Below are 18,200 nucleotides of genomic sequence, written 5' to 3' on the forward strand. Positions count from 1 at the left end.
ATGGATGGATGGATGGATGGATGGATGGATGGATGGATGGATGGATGGATGGATGGATGGATGGAATAATGGATGGATGGATGGATGGATGGATGGATGGAATAATAGATGGATTAATGGTTAGATGGATGGATGGATGGTATAATAGATGGATGGATGGATTGAATAATAGATGGATGGATGTTATAATAGATGGATTAATGGATAGATTAAATAATGGATGGATGGAATAATGTATAGATTAATAATTAATAATGCATGATTTTTTGATCAGATTATTTAATTTGTATATTTATTTATTGCAACTTTAATGTATGAGTCGACTATTTTATTTTATTATATTTTATCATTAGATTTGTACACCAAACATCTCAATGTTAATATAGAAGTAGATCAGTGACATCACAATGTTGAAACTTTGTTTTTGTTTTTAAGTTATAATGTTGTTGTTTTTAAATCATTGAGCCGTTTTTTTTATATAATTAAATAAAACGTTTCTATGTTTAAAGATTAAATGTGTTTTCATTTATAATTGAATAAAATGATACTTCCAATTATTCAATTTCTTTGAATTAAAATGTATTTTTTGGTATTTGTACTTTTATTTAATTCTCTTTTAAACAGAACACTACAACAAATTCCTCTGCTGTTGTGTTGTTTTTACAAAACACGACTTACTAGTAATCGAGTTTTTAAAGCTTATTTTTTTATTTTAATTAAAGGTGTCATTTGTTCCAACAATAATCCAAATGAACTCCACAAAAGACAAAACGTTAAATAATCCAGGGCAGAATTTTAATGAAAATGTAATGGGAGTTGGAAATATTTAAAGATAATAATGCAAAAAATGTAATCAACTTAAATTAACGTTAATTAATGTAAACATTTTTCTTTTTTTTCTACCCTTTTTTTTGTTTGCAACCTCAGACCAAGAATGTTTTGATAAATGATTTACTAAATATAAAGTGTAAACGTAAAGAATTAGAAAAGTTAGTCTTAGTAAAGAAAACTAATTTACACAACGACAAAATCTCGTTAAAGGACGAGAGTTCCGTGCTATCGCGACAGCACACTCCTTCAAACTTCCCCGTGAGCCTTTGCGATTCCTCTTTCTAGCCGGCGCCTGAGAATGGGTACGTGCCTTCATGCTCGCGTCGCGGAAAGAATCCATGTCCATCTGCTGTTTTATTAAAGGAATAATTCAATAATGGTTTGCCACGTTACCGTTTACTACCTATTGCTTCGTATTCGCTCGATCTTCGAAGTTTATAACCGAGTTTTGATGGCATTGCTAAATGTTTCTCTTCTTGGTGATGCTTGCAATGTACCAAGATGGCTGCCTTCTTCCCGTGAATATTCGTTTAATGGTTAAACGCGTTTTTAAGTTTCTGTAAATGTACCTAAACTCGTTAACATGTATATATATCTTCGCTTTAACACGTAGTAAAAAAAACGGTAAAAGTGTAAATCTTATTTAAATGTATTTCTCTTGTCGGTTAACTGCTAGTTGTGTTAGCTATAGCCGCCAAGCTACATGCTAATGTCATGCTAGTGACTGAGAACTATTCGTTTCTTTGTAATATAGACGAGATATATTCTTGAATTGAATGATTAAACTACATGTTTAATGTACAATCATCGTTCAATCGTGTTTAAACTTCAACAACGCGTCTTTAAACAAGTTTGCTAGAACAACGTGCTGCATGTTAGCTTCACAGTAAACGTGACTTGTAACCTGCTTGAGTGACATGATGAAGGTTGATAGCGGAATCCGATTTATTATGCGGACAACATACCTTGGAGAACTGATCACTCAAGCATCTAACTCTACAATATCGACACTTCCAATTGAACCCTGCGTGTTTTAAGTTGTGTTTTTGTCTTCTAAGGTATTTCCAGGGACCACTGGCACAAACGCCGCAAGACTGGCGGTAAACGCAAGCCCTACCACAAGAAGAGGAAGTATGAGCTCGGTCGTCCTCCCGCAAACACGAAGGTAAACACGTCGACACTTGCACGTGTAAAAGTTATAGTGTGGGAGATGAAAACCTGACCTTAGGTGGGTCTTATTTGCACCGTTTTGGTTGTGAAGTTATAGGCTCACCAATGCTAGGACTTGTCATAGTTACTCTGACACGCTACAGGTCAACACAAGTGTCTTTAAAACTTTAAATGTTTTGGTTCTTATTGTTTCTTAATGCGTCTTCAGATCGGAGCCCGTCGTATCCACACCGTGAGGGTCCGTGGTGGGAACAAGAAGTATCGCGCTCTCAGGCTCGACGTTGGCAACTACTCATGGGGTTCTGAGTGTAAGTTTCTTAAGGTTTTACAAATACTAAATGTAAGCGATGCAGTTGTGGGGAAAAAAGCCGAAGATACTGAGTACTATAAGTACTGTTAACTTATTTTGTAAATGGTTGTGGTTTAAGTTTTGGTCTAGGATCACGTTATTGTATTCCATACCATCAGTTACTACTTAAGAATATTTTGATGTTGTATTCACATCTTTCTGTAAAACTAGCTTCACATTCAATGGTTCTGTCAATGAAGATAACTTGTCCAGTTCTGCTACTGAATGCAAGTGCTGACAATCGTGACTCTGAGACCCATTGACTTTTGTTTTTTAGACTAATTTAAAACACTTGCAGATCTTAATGTTAGCTTTTCCTCCCTGCAGGCTGCACACGCAAGACCAGGATCATCGACGTGGTCTACAACGCCTCCAACAACGAGCTGGTCAGAACCAAGACTCTGGTAAAGAACTGCATCGTCCTCATCGACAGCCTGCCCTTCAGACAGTGGTACGAGGCTCACTACATCACTCCTCTGGGGCGCAAGAAGGGAGCGAAGCTGGTAAGATCTGCTGCTATATTCTGGTTCTGTGTTGATCATATATTAGATTTTATAAATCTGTTTACACTTGTGTGTAAAATTGTATCTAGTTGCTCTTTCCATGAGGATAACCTTGTCCAGTTCTGCTACTGAATTAAAGTGACGACATTTGTGACTCTGAGAAAGATCTTCCTGCTCAGTTTAGATCTCCTCACGATGGAATGTTGTTGACCAGAACATCTTTCTCCTCCTGACAGACTCCTGAGGAGGATGAGATCCTGAACAAGAAGAGGTCCAAGAAGATTCAGAAGAAGTACGATGAGCGTAAAAAGACGTCTAAGATCAGCCCCCTCCTCGAGGAACAGTTCACGCAGGGAAAGCTGCTCGGTGAGTCTTTAGTCTCTGAATCTTCACGTGGAGAAGATGTAATGGTCAGAGCGACATGTTTAAAGTCTTGTTCTCCCTCCAGCTTGCCTCGCCTCCAGACCCGGTCAGTGTGGCAGGGCAGACGGCTACATCCTGGAAGGCAAAGAGCTGGAGTTCTACCTGAGGAAGATCAAGGCCAAGAAGGGCAAATAGATGTACAGCTGTTTGATACGTCAATAAAATCAAAATGTTCCACCACACTTGCTTTATTCGTTTATCTTTACCTTTCAATGATGGTCCTGAGCCTGATTCCCTCTTGTGTTGTCACAAAATTTGATCCTGATTTGTGCGTTGATGGATGAAGATCAAATTGCATTAGAATTTGTCTTGAGTGCAGATCCTTTTCATTTGAGGCTGACTTGGAATTGTATTCCATCATTTTAGGGTCAAACGCCAGACAATAGCTGACTAAAGTTGGTAAATGCCATGGTGTGGTTTTAAGTTTAATCTTAACCACTGGCCTGCTTAAGACATTGCTTTCTGCAGAAGTCACTGACTAGTAACCAGAACATTTGTCATGGATTGGAAAAATTTATGTTGCCAGTATTTTAAACTTTACACTGCTGGTGAGAAGCGTTTATTGTCATAGATGCGTACCATGAAATTCTTACTTTATACCCCCAACAAAAGTGCACAGTAAAAATAAACGTATCTATATACATATACAACTATACATTTGAAAGAATAAAAATCTAAAGACGGCAACAAAAGTGCATGAGGTAGATGTGATTTTAACTGAGTCTGATGGCGGTTGGAAAGAGAAATATTAAGTCAAATTTAGATGTCTGGTAAACATGACTTAAGGAATAGAAACAGTCATGTACCAAAGTAACCATTTGCAGCCCCATCTTGAATCCAAAACGGATGATTTAAATGCACCTGCCATGCCTGAACCCTCCTCGCCACATTAATGAAAGTTGGAAGCGTCACTGTGTAGTAAAACAGAATATATTTTAAATATTTGGATCCAAACGGTAAAATATACATGTATTCCAGACGCCTCATGTCTATAATACACATGGGTGTTAACACAGTATGATATAGTAGTGCAACATTTTAATAATGAAGCAAATGGCTTCAGGGTGGAGCTTACAGAACACGTTTTATTTTACATTTTTATTTTGTATTGTGAATTATTCTTTTCCTGTAAAGTGTGTCGCTGTTTATTCATTTTACCTTAAATTCGCAATTCAAAATAACCACGTATCAAGTTAATAATTTTGTCGTGGTGCCTCGTGGAGGAAACGATCTCGCGTGAACGTCACTCGTTTGGCGTCGGAGATCATCACGTGACTCAAACCAGCCGCTTTGATTGGCTCCGCGGCAGACTATAAGAACGAGAGTTGAGGTCCAGCGTGGTCTCTCCTGGAAAAGATGCTACTCAACGAGGTCAGTAACGGTTATTAGATATTGTTTTCTTTCAATGGTTCGTATTTACAGTTAGATTAGCAAGTTGTTTCCTCTCACTTTCTTTACCTGGTCAAAACCTGTAACTATTGTTTTTATCGAGTTTGCTAACTGCTAGTTTTATGCTAGCAATAGCCGTCAAGCTACATGCTAATGCCATGCTAGTGACTGACGAAACTTTTATTTTCTTAATTTACAAACGGTAACTTTTTTCAATTGCAGGAGTAAACCACGTTCTGATATTTAGCCAAAGTTTAATCGTGTTTTTAAATAAGTTGCTCAGAACAACGTGCTGCGTGATGGCGTCACTAACCACGTGACTTGTAACCTGCTTGAGTGAAATGATGAAGGTTTTTAGCGGAAACCGATTTATTATGCGGACAACATACCTTGGAGAACTGATCACTCAAGCATTTAACTCTACAATATCGACACTTCCATCTGAACCCTGCGTGTTTTAAGTTGTGTTTATATCTCTTCTAAGGTATTTCCAGGGACCACTGGCACAAACGCCACCGGACTTCCGGTAAACGCAAGCCCTACCACAATAAGAGGAAGTATGAGCTCGGTCGTCCTCCCGCAAACACGAAGGTAAACACGTCCACACTTGCACGTGTAAAAGTTGAGTTGTGGGAGATGAAAACCTGACCTTAGGTGGGTCTTATTTGCACCGTTTTGGTTGTAAAGTTATAGGCTCACCAATGCTAGGACTTGTCATAGTTACTCTGACACGCTACAGATCAACACAACTCTCTTAACAATTATTATTTTGGTTCTTATTGTTTCTTGTGTCTTCAGGTCGGATCCTGACCTAGTGGTGGGAACCAGAAGTGTTGTGCTCTGAGGCTGAACTTTGGCAACTGCTCATGGGGCTCAAAGTGTAAGTTTCTTAAGGTTTTACAAGTGTTAAACATTCAATAGAGTTTTAGGAACGAGCTGCGTAAAATTGTTTGGTATAGAGTTGCTGTAAAAATATTCTCAAAGTGGTGGTTCCTTAAAAAGTGAAAATTAATTCTCTACTTTTAAATAATATAACTTTTCATTCCATTAAAGCAGACGTTCTTTTATTTCCGGGAAAAGCTGAACTTGTTTTTTGTTTTGTTTTTTTGCTAATAAAATGTAGTTTGTAGCACGGTTGTCATGATGGCAACATTTCAGAAGTCTATACCAAAAAAAAGAAGTCTTTACTTTGAAGTACACAAGTTTATGAAATTAATATAACCAAAAATCAATCATTTTTCATTCAAAAAGTCTTTCCCCCCCATTTTCTATCGCTTTATCCCTTGTCGGGTTTGTGGGGGAGACTGGAGTCTATCCCGGTATCATAGGGCGAGAGGCAGGGGGCACCCTGGACAGGACGCCAGTCTGTCGCAGGACACACAAAGACAGACAGACTTCACACACTCTTGTACCTATAGACAATTTCCCAAATCAACAAAACCTTCCAACTATTGTACATTCAGTGTTGAGCAGAACTAATTTGCCCTTCAAATATTTCTGACTCTTGGCTGAAATCTCTGCTTCTGGTCAGCATCATCTGACTAATGCTGTGAAGAAAAAGTTATTTCAAACAAGTTCAGCAACATTTCAAAAGCATCTCATCTTAAATTTCAAAACCGTATCATGACTACATTAATTTTGGTGTTTCCTCTTCAGTTTTCAAACTCTAGACATGCATTTTAGAGGTTATGAGGCTTAAAATTTACTCCATTCATCTGCTTTGATTCCAAATGTGAGGCAGATTTATCCTTTTACACTAAAAAAAATGGCAGAAGTCCTAGTTTTAAGATGGCCGTGGTTCTTCGGTTTGTATTTGGTTCTTGCAGTACCAAAACATGGCATCTTATAATTTTGTAGTTGCCAAATACAATTTGAAAATGTGTTTTGCTTGTATTATGTCAAGATGCAGATACTCACAGAAGCTAGTTTCCTCTAAATTAATTTGCTTTACTTCCTTGGAATATTTTAGAATATGTTGTATTCTTATCTCCATGAAACTAGCTTCGTGTTCAACGGTTCTGTCAATGAAGATAACTTGTCCAGTTCTGCTACTGAATGCAAGTGCTGACAATAGTGACTCTGAGACCCATTGACTTTTGTTTTTTAGACTAATTTAAAACACTTGCAGATCTTAATGTTACCTTTTCTTCCCTGCAGGCTGCACACGCAAGACCAGGATCATCAACATGGTCTACAACGCCTCCAACAACGAGCTGGTCAGAACCAAGACTCTGAAGGACAGGCTGTCGATGTAGTTCTTTACCAGACAGTGGTACGAGGCTCACTACATCACTCCTCTGGGGCGCAAGAAGGGAGCGAAGCTGGTAAGATCTGCTGCTATATTCTGGTTCTGTGTTGATCATATATTAGATTTTATAAATCTGTTTACACTTGTGTGTAAAATTGTATCTAGTTGCTCTTTCCATGAGGATAACCTTGTCCAGTTCTGCTACTGAATTAAAGTGATGACATTTGTGACTCTGAGAAAGATCTTCCTGCTCAGTTTAGATCTCCTCACGATGGAATGTTGTTGACCAGAACATCTTTCTCCTCCTGACAGACTCCTGAGGAGGATGAGATCCTGAACAAGAAGATTCAGAAGAAATGCCAGGAGCGTAAAAAGACGTCTAAGATCAGCCTCCTCAGGGAAAGCTGCTCGGTGAGTCTTTCCTGTTTGTCTGAATCTTGCATCTCAAAAGATCACTTGACTAGTAATGCCAGCTTTAAAGTTAATTGACTTGTTTAGAATTGATTCGATCTTCTCCACGTGAACATTCAGAGCGACATGTTTTAACGTCTTGTTCTCCCTGCAGCTTGCCTCGCCTCCAGACCCGGTCAGTGTGGCAGGGCAGACGGCTACATCCTGGAAGGCAAAGAGCTGGAGTTCTACCTGAGGAAGATCAAGGCCAAGAAGGGCAAATGGATGTACAGCTGTTTGATACATCAATAAAATCAAAATGTTCCACCACACTTGCTTTATTCATTTATCTTTACCTTGCAAAATGGTCACAAGGATTTGTTCCTCGATTTATGATCAAATCTATACATTTAAATTGCAAAAGGGTCAGTTCACGTTTCATTAAAATATATTAATTCGTGGCTGACTCGTGTTCATCTTAAAAGTCTTTTCTCTTAAATAACTGAACCACGCTTACGAGTTATTGGTAAATATTTGTCATGGGAGGTATGTTCACCTCCAACCAGCTTACTACCAAAAGGCTTTTGATTTTGGTGCCTGCAGAAGTTTAAAACAAAATACATGCAAGTGTCCTGGGGTCAAAATGGCCATATTTTTAAATCCGAACCCCCTTCCATAGTACTGTAAACTCAATGCTTGATGTACAAAGATAATGAGTTGACATGTAAAAATAAAACCTACGATATAGAATCCAAGATATGAATTGAGGTTAAAATGAGTTTCTATGATGGACCTGACAAACACTTCAGGCTCAAACCTGCTCCCAAAACAAACAGTTGGCATCTTTACTGTGTGTTTAGTCAAAATATATTTTTTAAAACACGACTGGAAGTAAATTATACATTTCCCACAAGTGATTTATTTAATTATTGATAAAGGTTACTATCATTTGTCCTGGACCCGCACCAGCCCGCGAGCCTCCGCTGGACACGGGCCTAAGTTTAGGTAAGAATGTAGGGTAAAGGTCATTCTAGTGTCTCCGGAAAACTATCACGTGACTCACTCCCGCTGCTGTGATTGGCTCAGCGGAGTCTCTAACAGTGCGACTGCAGTCAGTGGTCAAATCTCAAGCGTGTCCTCAGACGATGCTGCTCAACAAGGTCAGTGACTTTTCTGTTGACATTTATCTTCATTTATTTTCCTCTAAAAATCTCATTTTTAACCGTTTAAAGTCGCTAGTTTGTTTGTTCCCCTCTCACCTACTTTTCCTGGTCAGCGTCAGCTGGTGTAGCTTAGCTCAATGCTAACAGCGCAATGCTAGGTCAACACTTTGACGTTATTTTTGTTGCGGTTCGAGGTTTTCACGAGCAATTGTTGTGTTTTTTTCTTTTTTGACTGAAAGGTTCTTCGAGTTGGTGTGAGGTGTGGAGCTCGTCTTCAGGGCACCAGTGCGGCCAGTGTCGCCGCCAGCGACAGACCTGCTCCCGCAGGCTTCTGTTTCGGTGACGAACACAAATATATTACCTTATTATTATGATCGAGATCTATTTTATATATAATCTAGTTCACTTGGTGTCTTATATCATCTCCTTGTATGTTATATATTGTCCAGTAAACCTAGTTTATTAGATCAGTTTTATATAATCTAGTTCACTTGGTTTCTTATATCATCTCCTTGTATGTTATATATTGTCCAGTAAACCTAGTTTATTAGATCAGTTTTATATGATCTAGTTCACTTGGTTTCTTATATCATCTACTTGTATGTTCTATATTGTCCAGTTAACCTAGTTTATTTGATCAGTTTTATTGTTTTATATCATCTACTTGTATGTTCTATATTGTCCAGTTAACCTAGTTTATTTGATCAGTTTTATATGATCTAGTTCACTTGGTTTCTTATATCATCTACTTGTATGTTCTATATTGTCCAGTTAACCTAGTTTATTTGATCAGTTTTATATGATCTAGTTCACTTGGTTTCTTATATCATCTACTTGTATGTTCTATATTGTCCAGTTAACCTAGTTTACTTGATCAGTTTTATTGTTTTATATCATCTACTTGTATGTTCTATATTGTCCAGTTAACCTAGTTTATTTGATCAGTTTTATTGTTTTATATCATCTACTTGTATGTTCTATATTGTCCAGTTAACCTAGTTTACTTGATCAGTTTTATTGTTTTATATCATCTACTTGTATGTTCTATATTGTCCAGTTAACCTAGTTTATTTGATCAGTTTTATTGTTTTATATCATCTACTTGTATGTTCTATATTGTCCAGTTAACCTAGTTTACTTGATCAGTTTTATTGTTTTATATAATCTAGTTAACTTGGTTTCTTGTATCATCTACTTGTATGTTCTTTATTGTCCAGTTAATCTAGTTTGTTTGATCAGTTTTATTGATTTATATGATCTAGTTAACTTGGTTTCTTATATCATCTACTTGTATGTTCTATATTGTCCAGTTAACCTAGTTTACTTGATCAGTTTTATTGATTTATATGATCTAGTTAACTTGGTTTCTTATATCATCTACATGTATGTTCTATATTGTCCAGTTAACCTAGTTTACTTGATCAGTTTTATTGATTTAAATGATCTAGTTAACTTGGTTTCATATATCATCTACTTGTACAGTATGTTCTATATTGTCCAGTTAACCTAGTTTACTTGATCAGTTTTATTGATTTATATGATCTAGTTAACTTGGTTTCTTATATCATCTACTTGTTATTCTATATTGTCCAGTTAATCTAGTTTGTTTGATCAGTTTTATTGATTTATATGATCTAGTTAACTTGGTTTCTTATATCATCTACTTGTATGTTCTATATTGTCCAGTTAATCTAGTTTGTTTGATCAGTTTTATTGATTTATATGATCTAGTTAACTTGGTTTCTTATATCATCTAGTTGTATGTTCTATATTGTCCAGTTAATCTAGTTTGTTTGATCAGTTTTATTGATTTATATGATCTAGTTAACTTGGTTTCTTATATCATCTACTTGTATGTTCTATATTGTCCAGTTAATCTAGTTTACTTGATCAGTTTTATTGTTTTATATGATCTAGTTAACTTGGTTTCATATATCATCTACTTGTATGTTCTATATTGTCCAGTTAACCTAGTTTATTTGATCAGTTTTATTGTTTTATATCCTCTAGTTAACTTGGTTTTAGATCTAGTGGTCGCATCTTTATAGTCAATCTGAATGATTATTTTGTTAAGAAAAGAGTAGGTATGTGTGTAAATTTTTTAAAGATTATTGGTTTCTATGAAACACTTATTATTGGATGGATCTTTTAAGGATGATTCCAGTGAAATAAGTGTCATTTTCATTTTGATAAATCTGACTTTCAACTGGTTTAATATTTACCTGATTTTAAAAACATTCGTATCCTTGGAAAGTTTTCTAAACCAAGAAACAAAAAAAAACTGTTTCACTGACTAATAATTGTTTGTCAATGTTAATCATTTTCCTTCAATTAATTAACTTATAAGTTAGATAATTGTCTTAAAACAATCAAATTCATAGCCCAGATTGAACAAACGCATCAAAAGTTGTGTAAATATAGGGTAATAAAAACATAAAGCAAAATTATGGTGTGTTTTTAAATTATCAAAGTCATTAAGTTGGCGTTTAAAGTGGCTTAAAACCTGAGTAAACATGAATAAAAGGCATTTAGTGAAACAAATGTGTTTAAAAATGGCAACATTTAAACAACCGCAACTATTTTATTTGGATTTTCATATTGAACCTCAAGCACAAAACTGAGGTGAATCAAAAATCATGAAAATATTAAATGGATTGTAAATATTTGTTCAAGTAAAGGGTGAATTAATCCTCAAACACTGTTTAAACTTATGTAAATGTTGGAGCCGATGAAGCCAAACATTTGCTGTCCAAGTAGAAAGTCTTCCAGTCGTTGGTCTGACTCTTGTTTTCCTAACAGAGCTCACAGAGCAGCAGAAGGAGTTCCAGCAGCTCGCCCGGAAGTTTGCTCGTGAAGAAATCGTCCCTGTGGCTGCGGAATATGACAGAACTGGTGAAGTGAGTATGTTAATGACTTTAAAAGCTCGACCATCAAGGTTAGAATCTTACATGGTACATGTGTGAGTACATAAGTAACGCGTGTAAGTTTATTAAAAATAAATGGATTGCTAGGATTTCTGTAATATAATCCTGAATAATTGATTGATCCAAAAGAGAAATGAATAACAACAGAACAATCTGACAATTATTATTGACACAGTCAGGTGAACTGAGGGAAGTGGGTCAAGAGGAACTGTGGCAAAGGTCTGAACAGGTGCCAGGCAGACTTTGATAAAGTCTGAGACCATTAGGAACACTTTCATGCAATAAATAAATGTATAAATAAATGTTTGGATAAATATCAATATGTCAAAGTAATATGTGTCAAAGAATGGAGCTATTTTACATATAAATAAACATTTTGTCATTTATACATTTTGACTTTTATTTATACATTTATACATTTTGTCTTCTATTTATTTTGGTATTTATACAATTTGACATTTTGTTGTCCCTATGTAAATTAAGTGGGCGGGTCGAACATCAGTCTAAGGCAGTAATTGGTTAAAACAACCACGACCCTAATGAATAAATACGTGAATCTCACACTTTTTTCACCAGCTCATGTGGCCCAGTGGTAGAGTACTGGCCTCTGGACCCAGAAGTCCGGGATTCCCAGCTACTCATTTTAATTTTTCCGCGTTACGTATTTTTACATTAATTTATACGGAAGTCATTTATCGGCCTTCATTAAATAGGAGTTAGAACGCTAAAAAATACTTGTATGAAATTAACACGCATTTATTATATTCTGATGGAATAAAAAAAATGTGTGTAACTCTGAGCTAACTCTGAGCTAACTCTGAGCTAACTCTGAGCTAACTCTGAGCTAACTCTGAGCTAACTCTGAGCTAACTCTGAGCTAACTCTGGGCTAACTCTGGGCTAACTCTGGGCTAACTCTGGGCTAACTCTGGGCTAACTCTGGGCTAACTCTGGGCTAACTCTGGGCTAACTCTGGGCTAACTCTGGGCTAACTCTGGGCTAACTCTGGGCTAACTCTGGGCTAACTCTGGGCTAACTCTGGGCTAACTCTGGGCTAACTCTGGGCTAACTCTGGGCTAACTCTGGGCTAACTCTGGGCTAACTCTGGGCTAACTCTGGGCTAACTCTGGGCTAACTCTGGGCTAACTCTGGGCTAACTCTGGGCTAACTCTGGGCTAACTCTGGGCTAACTCTGGGCTAACTCTGGGCTAACTCTGGGCTAACTCTGGGCTAACTCTGGGCTAACTCTGAGCTAACTCTGAGCTAACTCTGAGCTAACTCTGAGCTAACTCTGAGCTAACTCTGAGCTAACTCTGAGCTAACTCTGAGCTAACTCTGAGCTAACTCTGAGCTAACTCTGAGCTATTTTAAACAGCCAACAAACTTACCTCCATTTTAACTCAATTTCGTGGCTTATTAGGATTTTCCGTCTTAAACTTTTAATTAATTTTTCAATATAAATATAATGAACTTTCGAGTGTTTATTATTTTTTTTAATTTGCAAAATTATTTAGTTAATTTTAAAGGAAATTTAATCCGTTTAATTCCTAACAAATGCGTCAACATTTGTGTATCAATTATGACACGTTTGTCATTCATAAACCTGACTGTCAGTCATAGAAGTTGATGGAAAATCCGGTTTACTTTTTTTTCAGTACCCGATCCCCATCATCAAGAAGGCCTGGGAGGTCGGTCTGATCAACAGCCACATTGGCGAGGAGTACGGTGAGTCAAATTTCTTCACGTTTATGATTCGGTTTCTTTATTAAAAGCGTTGATCAACTTGTGTGTTCTACCTCACGCTTGTTCGACCCTCGACACAACTTTCATCTCGACACTAAAACATGTTTATTTCTGAAGGTTGTTGCGTTAAGATGCCGTCCTGGGTCAAAAGCTGTCATAATTGACATCATAATTGAAACTTGTGTAGCTGTGGCAACATGCTGAACTTGTAAACCACAAATTCCTGATTTGTAAACTGGTCTGCAGGTGGAATGGGTCTGTCCATCTTCGACTCCTGCCTCATCACAGAAGAACTGGCCTACGGCTGCACAGGAGTCCAGACGGCCATCGAAGCAAACTCCCTCGGAGTGAGTGTTTTCAGATTTAAGTGTTTTTAATTTTTTTTGATGATTTTAAAATGATAAATGTCAAACTCATAATCTCTTCTCCATCACAGCAAATGCCCGTCATCATTGCCGGCAACGAGGCGCAGAAGAAGAAATACCTGGGGAGAATGACGGAGGAGCCGCTCATGTGTGTACGTACTTGACTTTAGTTTCCAGAACTTTCTTTTATTATACGCAAGGGGTGAGGTAACAATAGGACTTTTCGACTTTAACCGTGTATTGGGGTCTGACTGTGAAAATCCAAGGGTCTTGGCTACACTTTCCGAGGTCAGTTTTATTCGTATGTCTTGGTTTTCCTTCCATGGTTATGCTGTTTCACATATTTTTTGCACACAGAAGGACATATTTGGGTGTATTGTAACAGGTCATGAACGGCAAAAATCCTTGTCTTTGGATTCTCTTGCAAAGACGATTATTTTAACTTGACGCAAATGAACTAAATGGCAACAACAGAAATTGACGGGAGGCACTTGTTATTGCACCCACTTTACTTATGGTGCAAACAAAACGGTGGAATCTCTTTATGCCTTTTTATACACTACTCTTTTTGGGCTGATTTGTCGCTACAATACAGTTGTTAAATTCTATTCAATGTCAAAAGTAATCGATGGCTGTACTTGGTTGGCTGGGCGGCAAAGCATCATGGTAGCTGTTCCGGATTAGCTTTGTAAAAAGATGGTCCATATAGAGTCTGAGATTGACTCATTTTTGCTAGAACCGATACTGAGAAGGTTGTTATTGAATGTTGAGTTTGCAAGCTCGATAAATTTTGTTTAATGTCTGGGGTTCAGAACATAACGTCTTCAATAAATGAGGGACTGCAGTTGATCTATAAAACTATATTTTTAGATGCTTACACCTACCATGGAGCTCATGTTGTATTGTTTTATAAAGTCATGAGTCCCCCTTGGCAGAGGTATGTTCCATCTCAGTGCTTTTCTCAATGCTATTTCCTCCCTCAGGCCTACTGTGTGACAGAACCCGGGGCCGGGTCTGACGTCGCGGGACTCAAGACTCGCGCCGTGAAGAAGGGAGACGAGTACGTCGTGAACGGACAGAAGATGTGGATCACCAACGGAGGGAAAGCGGACTGGTGCGTTCCTTCTTCCGTCCGTGTGTGTCGTTCATCATGTGACCGTATTATCTTGAACCATCTTCAGGTACTTCCTCTTGGCTCGCACCGATCCCGACCCCAAGTGTTCCACCGGGAAGGCGTTCACCGGCTTCATCGTGGACCGGGACACTCCCGGCATTCAAGTGGGAAGAAAGGTGAGGAATGGATCTGACGGAAGAGATTCTTGCCGTGTCTCAAATCGCATACTAGCGTACTCAAAGTTAGTATTTTTAGTGCGTTAGTGCGTCTCAATTCGTAGTATGCGAAATTTAGTGCTCCATACACACTAAATTGTCACTAAAACGCCCACAAAACTGAGTATGGATCGATGGACACTAACCACCCTAAACGGCCGCCATCTTAATGCAGTTTAAACGGAAGTTACGTCATATACAGTATATATATATATATATATATATATATATATATATATACATCTACAGGTGCATTTTCAGCAGCAGTAGAAGGATGACACGTCTTCGGTGCTGATACCAGCTTAAATATCTCGCGAATATTTAGATTCTCATATTTTTCTTTATTTCTTTTTCCAAACTTGCAAAACATGCTGCCAGCAGGTGGCGATAGTGTTTCTACAGCTGGTTGAAACCATCGTTAAATAGTAGAAGAAGAAGCTAACACCTCAATTCCGGTTAGTGTGTACCAGCAGTGTTTGATTTGAGACATAATATCTGTGGAGGATTTGCGTACTAGTTAGTACGTACACTATCCTGATGCATACTAACTTCTAGTATACTAAGAGAAGTATGTGATTTGAGACACAGCATCTGTTTCCTGGACTCACTGACTTTGTGGGCGACAGGAGTTAAACATGGGTCAGAGGTGCTCCGACACCCGCGGCATCACCTTCGAAGACGTGAGGATACCCAAGGAGAACGTGTTGATCGGCGAGGGAGCCGGATTCAAGATCGCCATGGGAGCCTTCGACAAGACCAGACCCCCGGTCAGTTTTTTTTCTTTCCCGAAATTCTTTCAGCCGCTTGTTGACGAGTCGAACAACATAAGAGTTTTTAATGTCCTCACAGGTGGCGGCAGGAGCCACTGGTCTTGCACAGAGAGCCCTGGATGAAGCTTCCAACTACGCCATGGAGAGGAAGACGTTTGGCAAACTGATCGCTGAGGTAAGATCAGCTGGTTTTTGGGGCTTTTAAGAATCTTTACAAGGAGGAGAAACATACTCGCACAATTAGCCTATTAGCCTATAAGACTGTTAAGGGAACAGGTGGGTTTTGAGGAGTGATTTGAAAGTCTGGAGTGAGTCAGAATTCCCTGATGGGTTGAGTGAGTGTGAAAGCAGCCGTGGAGAAGGCATCGGTCCCCCAGAGTTCGGTGCTTTGTCTTAAGGGGAGGAGGTTGGCATCGGAGGATCTGAGGCGGTGGGACTTGACAGTGGGGGTAGAGGAGGTCGACGTGATATGAGGGGGTCCAGATTGTCGAGGGACTTGTAGCTGATGAGGAGAAACTTGTATTGTATGAGAAGTTTATGTTGCTGTCAAAGTGCAGGGGAAGTGGTTTTTGCAGATGACCGACCGTTTGGATCATTTATCAGCCTACATTTGGAATATAAGTTGGAGTTTTATTGAAATAAATATACATTTCTTTACTGCAACCCGCTCTGACAGAAATATGGGCGTGGTTATGTGTGATGACCGTTGATGTTGTCGGCTCCATCTCATCGACTTCTGTTGTGAAAAATCTCAGTCTGTTATTTCTCTGCATGAAAGTCACATAAATTGAGGATTATTAAACAAAAATGTCAACTGAAGGGATTGACGCTTCAGTAGAAATGTACAACTAAGTCTTGAGTTTTGTAATCGTCGTCAATTATTATAGATGAATGCAATGCATTTAAGATCTGATTTTGATACAGAAGAATGGAGTTTTTTGCTTAAAATAGTGCTGAGCAATATTTTTATTGCCTCTGACTTGAAGCATTTTCATTCTCTGTTTATTATTGACATGTAAAGGCCCATTTATTTTATTTTTTATTTTTATGTAGGCTGATAACAATTGTAATCAAAATCACTCTGTCAGATATTTTTCACACCAGTCTGTCAGATAAGTACTATATCAATAAGAAGTTAATTTGCCTGCAGCTGTCCTCTGTTGTATCATTGGCAAATGTTTAATATGGCAAATAAACAGACAAAATTAACACCTTTTCAACTGAAATGACAACCAAACATGCCTAGATATGTATAAAACATTATCTAACACTTGCAATGACCAGAAAAGGATTTATTGGTGATTTTATTGCTGCAATTCTAGAGAACTATATATACACACAGCAGAGATAATGGCGGAAATAACAGACCCCTCACCCAGACAACAACATAAAACGGCTGAGGTATAAAGAAAAGATTCAAACTTGAACTTTCAAAGTCTTTGACTTCTGATGTCATGGTCGTAGCAGTACTAAAGTCAGTCTGTACATCCCTGAAGCGAGAGCTCGTCGCACTCTTTAAAGAGACTAATGACTCATGAAAGTCTTGTCCAACGTGTTACTAAGTGACCAAGAAAGATTAACCAGCTTCTGTTTCTGCTGAAGATTAAAGGTGTCCATGTTCCTAGAAATAACTTTGGGATAAACACATTAATTCCTAAACGATGTCCAGGAGTGTGAAGTTGTAAGAGTCGCCTAATTGGGCATTTTGTTGAAGTCAAGGTTTTTAAGCAGTAAATGGTCCATAACGTCTGCTGGAAAATAAATGTTGATGGCTTCTTCCCTCCAGCACCAGGCCGTGTCCTTCCTCTTGGCCGAGATGGCCATGAAGGTGGAGCTGGCCAGGATGGCGTACCAGCGGTCAGCCTGGGAGGTGGACCAGGGCCGCAGGAACACCTACTTCGCGTCCATCGCCAAGGCCTTCGCCGGAGACATCGCCAACCAGGTGGCGTCCGACGCCGTCCAAGTTTTCGGAGGCAACGGCTTCAACAGCGACTACCCGGTGGAGAAGCTGATGAGGGACGCCAAGATCTACCAGGTGAGCGGAGATGATGGGTCATTATTAAAGCGCGACCACAGAATTGATCGCTTAAGTAAATCAATGTTTTCCTGCAGATCTATGAAGGCACGGCTCAGATCCAGAGACTCATCGTCGCCCGAGAACATCTGGCCAAATACAAGAAATGAGCCTAAAGACTTTTCTGTCAAACTTTGCCTTAATGACGTCCGGCCTTCGTAACATCATCCCCCTATACTTCCATCTGTCATTTAAACTTCACAAAGCGGGAAAAAAACTTGGTTATTAAACTGATCTGTGATCAACACGTTTGTCTGAGATTGTAATGATAGTGATTCTATATGAATGTTGCTTTTAGAACAAAATAAAGGTGTAACTTACTGCTTCTAGAAGCTTGTTTTTGTGTTTCATCTTAACCATCTTTTGAAAAATAAACAGGTTTTTGTCTTTCTTCTCAACAAATGGTTTGATTCCAAAATACACAAATGACCTCCCCAGACTAGAAACCACAACCTTGAAATTATGGTATTGAATTGTGCAAACCAGAGCTTCATGCTATTTTTTTGGGGAACATTTTGGTGTAAAAAGAC

At 38.4% G+C, this 18,200-nt stretch overlaps 2 protein-coding genes, 5 non-coding genes and 1 pseudogene across 8 annotated transcripts; all 8 read left to right on the forward strand.

Annotated features, from left to right (window-relative positions):
• The first annotated feature begins 1,059 nt into the window (after positions 1–1,059).
• On the forward strand, positions 1,060–3,453 carry LOC148064039 (small ribosomal subunit protein eS8). The gene is made up of 6 exons (XM_087810506.1): positions 1,060–1,133; positions 1,890–1,996; positions 2,210–2,309; positions 2,678–2,853; positions 3,090–3,219; positions 3,302–3,453. The coding sequence occupies exons 1-6, from the start codon at positions 1,130–1,132 to the stop codon at positions 3,409–3,411; spliced, it is 627 nt and encodes a 208-aa protein (XP_087666632.1). The 5' UTR covers positions 1,060–1,129; the 3' UTR covers positions 3,412–3,453.
• Positions 2,032–2,140, forward strand: LOC148064040 (small nucleolar RNA SNORD46). Its single transcript, XR_015713595.1, has one exon. It is a non-coding gene; the product is annotated as a small nucleolar RNA SNORD46 (small nucleolar RNA).
• LOC148064041 (small nucleolar RNA SNORD38) lies at positions 2,949–3,017 on the forward strand. Its single transcript, XR_015713593.1, has one exon. It is a non-coding gene; the product is annotated as a small nucleolar RNA SNORD38 (small nucleolar RNA).
• Positions 3,454–4,632: 1,179 nt separating the features above from the next.
• LOC148064042 (small ribosomal subunit protein eS8-like) lies at positions 4,633–7,633 on the forward strand (annotated as a pseudogene). The gene is made up of 6 exons (XR_015713498.1): positions 4,633–4,647; positions 5,150–5,256; positions 5,481–5,545; positions 6,823–6,989; positions 7,226–7,324; positions 7,479–7,633. The product of XR_015713498.1 is annotated as a small ribosomal subunit protein eS8-like (transcript).
• On the forward strand, positions 5,292–5,400 carry LOC148064043 (small nucleolar RNA SNORD46). The gene has a single exon (XR_015713596.1). It is a non-coding gene; the product is annotated as a small nucleolar RNA SNORD46 (small nucleolar RNA).
• On the forward strand, positions 6,685–6,750 carry LOC148064044 (small nucleolar RNA SNORD38). The gene has a single exon (XR_015713594.1). It is a non-coding gene; the product is annotated as a small nucleolar RNA SNORD38 (small nucleolar RNA).
• On the forward strand, positions 7,085–7,153 carry LOC148064045 (small nucleolar RNA SNORD38). The gene has a single exon (XR_015713592.1). It is a non-coding gene; the product is annotated as a small nucleolar RNA SNORD38 (small nucleolar RNA).
• Positions 7,634–8,382: 749 nt separating the features above from the next.
• Positions 8,383–18,002, forward strand: acadm (acyl-CoA dehydrogenase medium chain). The gene is made up of 12 exons (XM_087811307.1): positions 8,383–8,463; positions 8,706–8,805; positions 11,266–11,363; positions 13,045–13,114; positions 13,379–13,479; positions 13,569–13,649; positions 14,481–14,611; positions 14,679–14,787; positions 15,453–15,593; positions 15,676–15,771; positions 17,383–17,631; positions 17,709–18,002. Exons 1-12 carry the CDS (start codon positions 8,449–8,451, stop codon positions 17,778–17,780), a joined length of 1,263 nt encoding a protein of 420 aa, XP_087667433.1. The 5' UTR covers positions 8,383–8,448; the 3' UTR covers positions 17,781–18,002.
• The last annotated feature ends 198 nt before the right edge of the window (positions 18,003–18,200 follow it).

The sequence above is a fragment of the Callionymus lyra genome, chromosome 16, assembly GCF_982586985.1.
Source record: "Callionymus lyra chromosome 16, fCalLyr1.hap1.1, whole genome shotgun sequence".
NCBI classification, from domain to species: domain Eukaryota; kingdom Metazoa; phylum Chordata; class Actinopteri; order Syngnathiformes; family Callionymidae; genus Callionymus; species Callionymus lyra.